The following is a 12025-nucleotide window of genomic DNA, read 5'->3' on the forward strand; positions in this document are numbered from 1 at the left end:
ACAGTAATGACATCTCTTTGGTCGAAAGTATTATTGATTCTACAGTTTTTATTATATATACATGATTAATAATATATATATACATATATCATTTTATATGTCAAATTACAAATTCATAATAATAAGTAATATTGAGAAATATTTAATTAAAATGAGTATGTATTACATTTAATCGGGTATTGGATTTGGTTCAAGTTTAAAGGTTGCCTGATATTTAGGGTCGAGTTAGTTTCGAGACTAGGACCAGGTCCAGGTTCAGAAAATGATCCAACCAACATTTATGGTCGAGTAAGGGGCAAGCTGTGTCGGGTCCAACCCGAACGACGTTCATCCCTAGTGGAGAAGATCTCATCCTATTATATAATTTATCTATTTACTTAGAATTGAATTAAGTGTTGTTTAAAAAAAGAGGATATACTCGTTTTAACCCTTCAAATTTTTTGACTTTACCATTTTAGTCCTTCAGAAAAGAAAAGGCCTAAAATATTCTCCAAAAATGAAAAATGTGGGTCAAATTAGTCATTTTTAGCATATTTTACAACACTTGATAGAGACAAATTTGACCCCAAACAGGACTAATTTGACATAAAATAGGAATAATTTGACCCAAAATAGGAATAATTTGACCCACATTTAAAAAATTTGGGATCATTTTAGGTCTTTTCTTTTTTGAATGACTAAACTGATAAGATTAAAAAATATGATAGACTAAAATAAGTATTTACTCGTAAAAAAAATGATGAGAATGACAGGAAGTTGGATAGGGTGAAATAAATAATAATTGAAGGAATTAATACCATATTCAGTATATAGGATCAAGTATTTGATGAAGATGATGACATTTCACATAAATAAATTATTTACAGTCCAAATATTAAATTACTTTTTAAATATAATACAAATTATGAAATCATTTCTTTATATTCAAGTACTGTACTAGAAAATTTAAAATTGGAGAGGATCTCAATTCTAATCAAATAGGGAGAATTCAAAAAATATCCACAGTTCCATTTTTAAAAGATTGGAATTGCTACCTATGTCATTAAAAAATAACGCAATAAGAAAAGAAAGTAACAACAAATTCCGGTTAGTTAACATCAATAAAGTTACAACAAAAAGAAGACTATCACACAAGGGAAAAAACAATAAACTTTTCAAAATTCTTATTACCTTAAATTAATTGATTAAAAATAGAAAATCATTAGTTTTGAGTAGAAAAAGATAAATGGGTCTTATTAGTTAAAGACAATTCCGAAAAAGTATATGCAATAATTGACAAATTTAATGATACTAACAATAAAAACCATCTTATTTAATTAGTATAAAATAACTAAAATTGAAAGTACATCTAATCTTATTTATAATAAAAATGTAATTAAATTGTGCATATAAGTAAAAGTGATTATTGTTCTTAATTTTTATTAAAAAATGTTAGAAGATTATAATCTTACAGTCATGTAGTATTTCCTGTTAATTAATAGTCTTATTGAAAGCAATTAAAGATGACTAAAATTTTTAATTGAAAGAAATGGGAAATAATAATAAATGCGATATATAAAAATTTAAAGTCTCTTATAAATAGGACTATGATAAGTTTCTAAATGATAAATTATGATAAGGATGATAAATTATAAATAAAAGCATGATAATACTTGATTAAATTTACAACTACTTAGTTTGACAATTGGCTTCGGAATGTATTTAGGGGTGTACATCACATAGGTTGGGTTTATAAGGTTTGTCATTTATCTAATCCTAAATGTTGATGTAGTTATTTGTTGAATTCGAGTCTAACTTTAAACATTAAGGTTAGTCGTCTAACCCTAAATATTGGTTGACATTACTTTTGAACTCAACTTAACCCTAGACCCCATTAAATATAATGTATTTCATTTTTAAACAAAGTCTTCTTAATATTATTTATTAGTATGAATATGTAATTTGACATATAAAATAATATATGTTGATATTTTATGAATTACTTACATATAGTGAAAACATTAAAAATCAATAATATATGAAATGATATATATACATTGTGGTGATAAATTATTGGCAAAAACAATTTCAAAACAGTTAAAAATAAGAAATTATATTGTAGAAAAATGTTATTACTCAATATACACACTACAATAAAACTTCTTGTTAGCCACGGTTGAAACCGTGGCTAAAGTGGGGAAAAACCGTAGCTAGATTGAGTGGCCACACTTAATGTTGTTGTGGCAAGGAATGGTGTTGCTAAAAATTAGCCACGGTCATTATGTTATTTCGCTACACTTCTGTGAAATGTGGTAACATCTATTTAGCCACAGTCTGTTTAATTCAGCTACAGTCGAACCGTGGCTAAGTTTCTGATTTTGCCACACCACAACCGTGGCTAAGTTGCTTATTTTTCCACAATACATCCGTGGCTAATTAAATTTATTTAAAGTTACTTTCTTACATACTCCTCTCATGATCCAAATGTGTCATTGTCTCACAATCTTTATTTTCAATAATATAATGGTAAATTTATAATAAAATTAAATATTTGCTAGCTAATAATAATAAAATTGAATCTTATACAATTACCAAATGTTTAACATTCAAAAATGCTGATAAACACAAAATGCAAAATGTTATGATCATATAAGTTCATGAATTTTAAGAAACCATATCTAAGATGGTGGAACATCACGAGCGAAAGTGGTTAACTCACTACCAAATTTTTCGACTAGAAACTTCTCAAGAGTAGCCAAACGATTCTGAGTATGTGCAAGTTGCTCCTTGGTCTCTTCATACCCTGATAGTTTTACTTCTAAAGTTTGTACATATTTCTTCAAGTCTTCAACATGTTGACTAGAGCCACTAGAATTCAAAAAACCAGTAAAATGTCTAGACGTTCCAAAAACACTGGAGGGACAAATACCAGTGCCCAAACCATGCACTCGACCTGAATGTTCAGCTCCATATGCTTTTCCAATTGCATCATTAGGATGAGCAAATACCTTTGATGAAACACCTGAAGTAGTGACATTTTCTTGATCTTGAGGTAAATGCTCTGATATTTTATCCTATTAAATAACAAGAAATTAATAATTTATATAGTGGCAAAATGCAAATTGCATGGCAGTAACCTATAATGGAAAATTGCATCAATAGAATCAGAAAGGACAAAATGATATTATGCGTTTGCCTACCTAACTAACTGCATACCATTATCCATTTCACAACTTAGGAAATGGTTCTAAAAATGATACACTTTTTAGGACATATGTAACACATCATGTATGAAAAGACTTTAAATTACTTACAGCTAGAGTTTTTCCTTCTTCGCTTACATAGCTTCCATCCTTCTTCAATAAAGTTGACAAAACAACCTCACCACGACATACAGGTCTTTGCAATTTTAGCTCCTAACACAACCAATGAAACATAAGTTTTTACATTCACAAAACTTCATTCTTTACAATAATACAATTACCTAGGACAACTTACCATTTGACGACCTCTCCTTGCATTGCTCATACTACCACCAGCATGGGAAACTTTAAGATTTTTGCGACTTCTAGTGTTCGCCAAACTTTGTTTCTACAATTGCCAAACATTGTAGTCATTATATTAAAAAAATACAAGTCTTGGAGAAATTAAATACTTCACAACATAATGTTTACCTTCATCTTATCCTCCTTATAATGATGCACAAATGCAGTCCAATCAGCACAATCTAAACCTGGAGGAGGATTAGCAAGTATGTCTTCCTTACTTTTATTAGGATAGAAATACTTACACCTTAACCTATATTTATAGGCCCTCCATCTTTCACCTAGAGTACTCATAGCCCATTTGACTCCAGCAACATAATCAAACTCAAAATTTTCCTTCACACATTATTAAATACGCTAGTCAATTTTCAATGACAATAGGAAAAAATTATTAAAATTGCAAATTTTTTAAATAATTACCTCAATATATTTCCATTGTTGGTATCTATTATCCTTTGACATCCAATCCCATCTTTTAACATAAATAGGACAAATTGTTGAGTTTTGAGCTAGTTTACCAAGAAACCTCACAAGTAAGTTTGAGCCATTGTCATTGCCTTGTCCATAACCATTGAGTTCCACAATAACTTTTTTAGTTTTTTCCAAATGCCAAACCTGAATTGCTTGCATTTTTCGAGTTTCAATTTCTCCTGAAGAGTTTCAATTATGATCTAGTGGTAAATATCGACGATGTCCCATGAAGCAATATTTTCCGCCAAACTTTAGCCATTTAGACTCTGTATCAAAATTACATGATGGACAAGCAAGTGATGTATGAGTGTTCCATCCAGATAAGTTGTCTAGACCTGGGAAGTCACTAATAGTACAAAACAATGATGCACGCATTTGAAATGATTCTTTTGTAGAGGAATCATAAGCTTCCACTCCTTTCCACAATTTTTGTAACTCTGAAACTAGGGGCTGCAAGTAAACATCAATACTATTGCCAGGCATCTTAGGACCAGGAATTATCATCGACATTATGAGAGAAGTTTGCTTCATACAGTACCATGGAGGATAATTGTAAGCATACAACATCACAGGCCAAATGCTATTATTAGAACTTAAAGTTCCAAATGGATTGAAACCATCTGTAGCTAATGCAAGCCGTATATTACGAGAATCTAAAGCAAAGTCCGGATACATTTTGTCAAACTCCTTCCATGCCATTTCAAAAGCTCTGCAGTTTTAGAACACATGTATAGTCTTTGCAATCTTGGTATAAGTGGGAAGTACCGTAAGACCTTTGCTGGTATATATTTTTTATTTTGGCCAACCACTATATCATTTGCACCACTAATATTTCCATTAGATTTCCACCTAGATGCATTGCAAATCTTACAATTATCTCTCTTCTTGTCTTCCAATGAACCCCAATATAACATGCAATTGTTCGGACATGCATGAATCTTTTCATAGCTTAAACCTAACTTCTTAATCAACTTTTTTGCCTCGTATAAAGATGCTGGGAGTTTAGCATGGGGAAAAGCATCATTTAAAAGATCAATGATCATAGAAAATGTTTTGTCAGTTGCACTACATAAGACTTTTATATGATACAATAGAACAATGAATGATATTTTACTATATTTTTTACAACCAGGGTACAATTCTTCATTTCCATCACCTAATTGCTCTTTTATTTTTTCTTGTTGGACTTTACTTGCATCACCCCTAGGTTGGTCATCATTTGGTATATTTGAGTGGCCGGAATCTTGAATTCCACTATCATCAAAGATGCCAAAAACATCATCTAACATATCCTGCATTGGATATTGTCTAACCCACTCTTCTTGTGGTTGGGCTATAGTTTCAACATTATCTTGCACATGCTTTTCCCCATGCATGTACCAAAATGTGTACTTTCTGGGAAACCCTTTTTGAAGTAGATGACTAAACACTTCAATTCTATTACCCATTTTAAGAAATCCACATGTAATACAAGGACATGGAATTTGATCATTTATAGGTACATTTGAAAAGGCGAAATCCAAAAATTGCACCACCCCATCCAAGAACTCCTTTGATCTAATTGGTTTCTCAATCCAACTCTTATCCATCATAACTGTGTGAATCTGTTTTTGATGTTAAATTCAATTACTAAATCATTAGAGATACTAAATGATTAACTTAAAAACAACTTAAGTATTACCTCAATGCAAGCATGCATGACAAATTAAACCATAGTGTTTTGCAAATTCAGTCATATTAGTTGAAAACAATTTAATGCAGATATCTTGGTATCATTTATTTTGATATACTATAAAGATGCATGCCTGCATCAATGTCATAATCCCATAAAATCAACGTCATAATCCCATAAAATCAATGTCATTTTGCTAACGAGATACCTAACACACCCTTAAAAACTCAGCAAAATTCTAAAGAACCTATGGGGATATGATGTATGGTATTTACACTCAAAGTTATGGCTGCCTATAAATGATAAATAAAGCCCAAACTTGTTTTATTATGTCATGAATATGTACCATAAGAGTAAAGCAAAATACATCACCATATAGTAAAGATGAAGAGCAAAAGTTCCTTATGGAGTTATTGAAGATATCAAACTCTAGGGTTGGCACTGTAAAGCATACATTGGTTTAGCGAATATGGTTGCTTCTTTATCAATCACATGTGAATGCCTCTCATCTAATTTGGATTTTTATCATCTATGTGAACCAATCCTTGTTTCTCCTTGAAATGGACAGCTTTAGAATATATAACAACTCAATCACATTATCCAAGTTATTTCAATTTGCATAATAGCAATGATCCTAAAATCACAATGCATCACTATCCACAACCAATACGTTTTCCCTAAGTTGGTTCCTTGAAAACTAATGGTATATTAGTATAGTGGCAAAATGCAAATTGCATGGCAGTAACCTATAATGGAAAATTGCATCAATAGAATCAGAAAGGACAAAATGATATTATGCGTTTGCCTACCTAACTAACTGCATACCATTATCCATTTCACAACTTAGGAAATGGTTCTAAAAATGATACACTTTTTAGGACATATGTAACACATCATGTATGAAAAGACTTTAAATTACTTACAGCTAGAGTTTTTCCTTCTTCGCTTACATAGCTTCCATCCTTCTTCAATAAAGTTGACAAAACAACCTCACCACGACATACAGGTCTTTGCAATTTTAGCTCCTAACACAACCAATGAAACATAAGTTTTTACATTCACAAAACTTCATTCTTTACAATAATACAATTACCTAGGACAACTTACCATTTGACGACCTCTCCTTGCATTGCTCATACTACCACCAGCATGGGAAACTTTAAGATTTTTGCGACTTCTAGTGTTCGCCAAACTTTGTTTCTACAATTGCCAAACATTGTAGTCATTATATTAAAAAAATACAAGTCTTGGAGAAATTAAATACTTCACAACATAATGTTTACCTTCATCTTATCCTCCTTATAATGATGCACAAATGCAGTCCAATCAGCACAATCTAAACCTGGAGGAGGATTAGCAAGTATGTCTTCCTTACTTTTATTAGGATAGAAATACTTACACCTTAACCTATATTTATAGGCCCTCCATCTTTCACCTAGAGTACTCATAGCCCATTTGACTCCAGCAACATAATCAAACTCAAAATTTTCCTTCACACATTATTAAATACGCTAGTCAATTTTCAATGACAATAGGAAAAAATTATTAAAATTGCAAATTTTTTAAATAATTACCTCAATATATTTCCATTGTTGGTATCTATTATCCTTTGACATCCAATCCCATCTTTTAACATAAATAGGACAAATTGTTGAGTTTTGAGCTAGTTTACCAAGAAACCTCACAAGTAAGTTTGAGCCATTGTCATTGCCTTGTCCATAACCATTGAGTTCCACAATAACTTTTTTAGTTTTTTCCAAATGCCAAACCTGAATTGCTTGCATTTTTCGAGTTTCAATTTCTCCTGAAGAGGTATCTGCAATTATGTACAAGAAGCAAAGTATTAAAGGTAAACACATAATAACATATTGAAGCTAATGGAATATTGCTCTTACCTTTAACCTTGACAAATAAGGGTTCTTCTCTATCTTTTGATTGAGTTTCATTAGAGTTTGAGGAGGTTTCAAAGTTGTCATCACCATATGAAGCATCGTTTGTGTTCACATGTGCAGGTTCAACACCCTCTTGATTGTCACTAGTTTGTTGTTGCATATTTTGGGTACTTTCGCTACTGTTTTCACCTTTTTGTCCTCGTAGCTTTTCTAGCATTACTTGTCCTGAATTCGCACGCTTCATATTGAACCAATTACCTGCACAGTTTGCTAAGAAAAGAACTATAACAAGAAACAAAATATATACTAAATGAATCATAACATGAATTATTAAAGATATAATGCAAAAAGTGTGGCACAAATTGTAAAAAAAGTCTATTTTATATTGTCAAGTACATAATATAGGATATTAAACTACTCTAACATTCTTCCTTCTTCATCATCACTAAAATTATCACAATCTTCATCATTATTTGATCCATGTTTTTCTTGTTCTTGTTCATTTACACCTTCCTGCACTAATTGTAATTCTTCGATGTTCTCCAAATGTTGCTCACAAAAAGATATGTCTTCCATTGATGACTCTTCTAAGTCCTCAAAGTTCAGATCACCCATATCATAGATGTCTCTAGGCTTCATGTGGCAAACACAACACCAACCTTGATCAACTGGATCATCAATATAATATACCATTCTAGCATCAGTTGCAAGGACGAATGGTTCATCTGCTTCATTTGCACCAGTGTGTATTACACATGAAAATTTTACACTTGTTATCCCAAATTTATCAATTTTGATTCCCTTGTTAAGTGTAGTGTCTACCCAATCACATTTGAATAGCACAACCCTTAACTTACCATAGTAGTCTAACTCTATGATGTCAACCAATTTCCCGTAGTACATAACATCACTTGATATTTCAATAGGTTCCTTACCACTTGAAAATCTCTTAGTTACAGCAGACATAACAATACCACTATTTTGTGTTCTCAATCCTTGCTCCTTCCTCTTTGTTCGAAATTTAAATCCATGGATATTATACCCATCAAATCTTCGAGAAATATTATTTGGCCCTTTTGCAAGACATTCAATTTCACTTGTAATATTTGGATCTTCCTTTCTCGCAACCTATTAGTTGAAGAATTCCACTTTTGAATTCAGTATAAACTCAAGTTAGTTGATTATTACTCAGACATGCAACAACAACAAAAAAAGTTCAATTTTGATATACCCTTAGATTCATTATGAAAAATACAATCTAGTGATATAAAATACAGGGCATACATAATAGTTTTTCTCTTCAAAATTCATGAAAAAGATAAAAGAAAAACATAGCCAAATATAAGAAGAAAAAACATATAGGAACTGATAAGTGATAAATGATAACTTTACCAAAGAACAAAGAGTGTTCAAGTCCTCAATCCTAACACAAAGATGAGATGAAAAGATTCATGGGAATTACTTGATATTTCATGAACTAGTAAAATTGGAATCAAAGTCTTTTTCTTTCTTCATGCACTTTGAGAAACAACCGACACATATGATAAAACAAAGGTTGCTTCTCACTTTCTCCAATTCTGACCCAGAATTCATAAAAACACAATTATGTACTTTACACTTAAGTTTTTTACATGTTATTACTCTTGAGCTTATCTTAATCAGAGTGGCAGATAAACAACTTGAAAGTTGCTACGTTCCTTATAGAAGGACAAAATGAATAGAAGTGCATTGATTAACAACTCTGGAGTTTTATATTTGATATTGCTAATGAGATATTGGCAATATAGATTTAACATATATATGCACTAAATACAAATAGATAGCATCTCAACCTTCTGATTTATTTGCTTCAAGTGCTAGTGCTTGAAGATTATAGGTACATCAGATTCACCTCATCAAAAGAACAAAGGAGACTGTAATTAACAAAGAAGCAAAAGATTTATGCAGTTTGTTGTCTCAACATCTCCAACCAGTGTTAATAAATCTGATTCAATTTGTTTCTAATAAAATTACAAATGATTTATTGACTCTCTGCACTAAGGACTTCACATATATTTTCAGATGATTGTATGCAGCAAACACAATAACCATGACCGACAACAAAACCACATTTTAAAATTATGATTGAAAAACTCATGATAGTTGGTGCAGAAATAAAAAGACATGGTTTTGGTTCATAATTACTCCAACCATTGTGGCTCTTTCACAACATCTCCTAGATACTCAGCTGCAACAACCTCATACTCGATACTTGAATCCACACGCAAAATACTATGACTATAATTGTAAGTTAATTTTATCTTTAACAGTTATTGCCTCACTTATCTCACTTGCTGGAGAAACATTATTACCAGAGAACACATAGAACACACAACACATCATAAGCTAACTGTATCAACTATGCAGATTGAAGATGAATGCAAAATTGGATTTCCATTTACCTTACATGCGTAATAACGTTGAAGAGTGAAGGATTTAAGCAATTGGAGAATTTGAGTTGTTGAAAAGATGAAGCTGGATAAAAAATTGAAGAATTAGTTGAATAGATGAGGCAATAAATCGTAAAAGGAACTGACGAGGAAATCAATAAACCGTATTTGAAACAAATATAAAAAAAACAGCAACTATCTTCAGCCATGAAAATAACTAACAGCTATAGCACGGTAATGCATAATTCCTAATCTTTTGTTTTGTAGTGGACAGTGCAGTTTGCACTTTAATAACTAAAATTCTAATATATGTTTATTAATTGAGATTTAATAATCTCAATAGATTATCATATATTACTAACAATAAAACTTCCTGTTAGCCATGATTGTAAATCTTGATTACTAACATTAGACTAAAAATGGTACCATGATGTCATGTATAATAGAAAAAGCAATGTGATCATGTTAATGATTAACTTAACAACAACTTAAATAATTTTCTCTACTCTCCAATAATTACAGCTTCAGTGTCATAACTTATGGTCTAATTTTCTCTACTCTCCAATAATTTTCCACCTACATACATGTCAACATACCACTTTCTTATGCTCTTAGCTTACCAACTATGACAGTGTTATAAATATATGGTAGAAAACTTGATTTGTTGTTAAGCTTAGGGGTAAAAAAAATAACTTCCACTAAGGTCAGACTTCAACTATTATCCAAATTAGTATATGTCATGCCACTAACTTGTTAGCCTCAGACTCTGAGTGCCCCAACAAAAAGAAAGTGGTCTTCCTTGACCTTTTTGGTTTGAATTTATGAGTAAAGTATGTTTTGTATAGAATAATATATGAAGCTGTCAATTTCAGTTATTTCTTTGGGGCTTCCACCCTAGGGGAGAATTTCATGTTCCCTGCATTATACATAGGAAACATGAGTTTGGCAATTCTCTCTATCATTTTCTCAAAGTAATAAACATAGGAAATACTCTCATATCATGGGTCTCTTGCTTCTGAAGAACTTCACCATTATCTTCCTCCTTATTTCTTCATCACTTTTATCAACTTCTTTTGCAAGTGAGTCTCCTCAGGTTTTAGTCACATACTCATATTGCCAGAGCTAATGTGGCTCATTCAACTAATTAACCTTAGGTGCATTATGATTAAAGATAGATAAATTAGACATATAGACATACAGTAATTAATATCTTACACTGCTTCCTGATATTGTNNTATATTTACATGGATCAATAACAATGATAGTGCAGGTGGAGGATCAAAGTTGAATAGAAAGGTGATGAGTGAAGATGTGGATCCAATAATGAAAGAAGTGAATGAGGAAGAAATAAGGATGATAGAGGAGAGGGTACTAAGGGTGAATAGAAGAGATTATGGAAGATATACACTCTGGTACTAGCACATATGTATATATGAGAGTATAGATTCTGTCCAATCAATATTTTTGATTCTACACATAGCCCTTTAACAATATTTTTGATTCTACACCAGGCTACTAAAACATTTTGGGATACACAAGCAAAAGATATACTCCAATTCATATGTTCATATATAAATAGCTCCTAAACCTCATACACAGCTATATGCTTTCTTGAATACATACCCTAATCTTAAAATTTACCATCCTTTTTAACATTTTCATTTTATAAACAAAATACTATTTTTGGGGTCAGATATTTGTGTTGATTAAGAGCTAGTGATATATTTGGATAGTGAAATATTTCCTTAGCTTGGAGATAATGATTGGCTTATAATTTCAAATATAGCTAGTGTTCAAACATTAGTTTTACACTGTCACTGTGAACAAGCACTATATACAGTTATATATATATATGCACTTATCCAACAATAAAATTAGAATAAAGATGCAGGTATTATATATAGCTATTTACAAAAGAGTGGACTCTAAATTAAAGACCATATCTTCCTAAATTAAAAACTGTTTAGGTGTAGCAACATTCTCTTTAGTGAAACTTCATGCAGATGTGTATATTTGTGTGCCAGGCAAATTTCAATG

At 31.3% G+C, this 12025-nt stretch overlaps 1 protein-coding gene across 4 annotated transcripts; it reads right to left on the reverse strand.

Annotated features, from left to right (window-relative positions):
* Positions 1–2577: 2577 nt before the first annotated feature.
* LOC109337221 lies at positions 2578–8304 on the reverse strand. Of its 4 annotated transcripts, none has more exons than XM_019574144.1 (6): positions 7563–8304; positions 7242–7436; positions 6951–7157; positions 6775–6867; positions 6591–6692; positions 2578–3053 (listed from the first exon to the last, which is right to left on the reverse strand). In XM_019574144.1, the coding sequence occupies exons 1-6, from the start codon at positions 7656–7658 to the stop codon at positions 2658–2660; spliced, it is 1089 nt and encodes a 362-aa protein (XP_019429689.1). In that variant the 5' UTR covers positions 7659–8304; the 3' UTR covers positions 2578–2657. The 4 variants fall into 4 exon arrangements, with proteins under 4 accessions (XP_019429689.1, XP_019429688.1, XP_019429687.1 ...); XM_019574143.1 differs by having other exon boundaries at positions 7242–7471; XM_019574142.1 differs by having other exon boundaries at positions 7242–7483.
* Between the last annotated feature and the right edge of the window lie 3721 nt (positions 8305–12025).

This window comes from Lupinus angustifolius, unplaced genomic scaffold, assembly GCF_001865875.1.
Source record: "Lupinus angustifolius cultivar Tanjil unplaced genomic scaffold, LupAngTanjil_v1.0 Scaffold_2_312, whole genome shotgun sequence".
Lineage (NCBI taxonomy): Eukaryota > Viridiplantae > Streptophyta > Magnoliopsida > Fabales > Fabaceae > Lupinus > Lupinus angustifolius.

Excerpts from the sequence above, each read along its gene's own strand:
- LOC109337221 (XM_019574142.1), bottom strand. The coding sequence starts at position 7,878 with ATGATTCATTTAGTATATATTTTGTTTCTTGTTATAGTTCTTTTCTTA. Across the intron at positions 7,484-7,562 it reads CTTATTTGTCAAGGTTAAAG|ATACCTCTTCAGGAGAAATT; the intron begins GTAAGAGCAATA and ends ACATAATTGCAG. Across the intron at positions 6,868-6,950 it reads ATAAGGAGGATAAGATGAAG|AAACAAAGTTTGGCGAACAC; the intron begins GTAAACATTATG and ends TGGCAATTGTAG.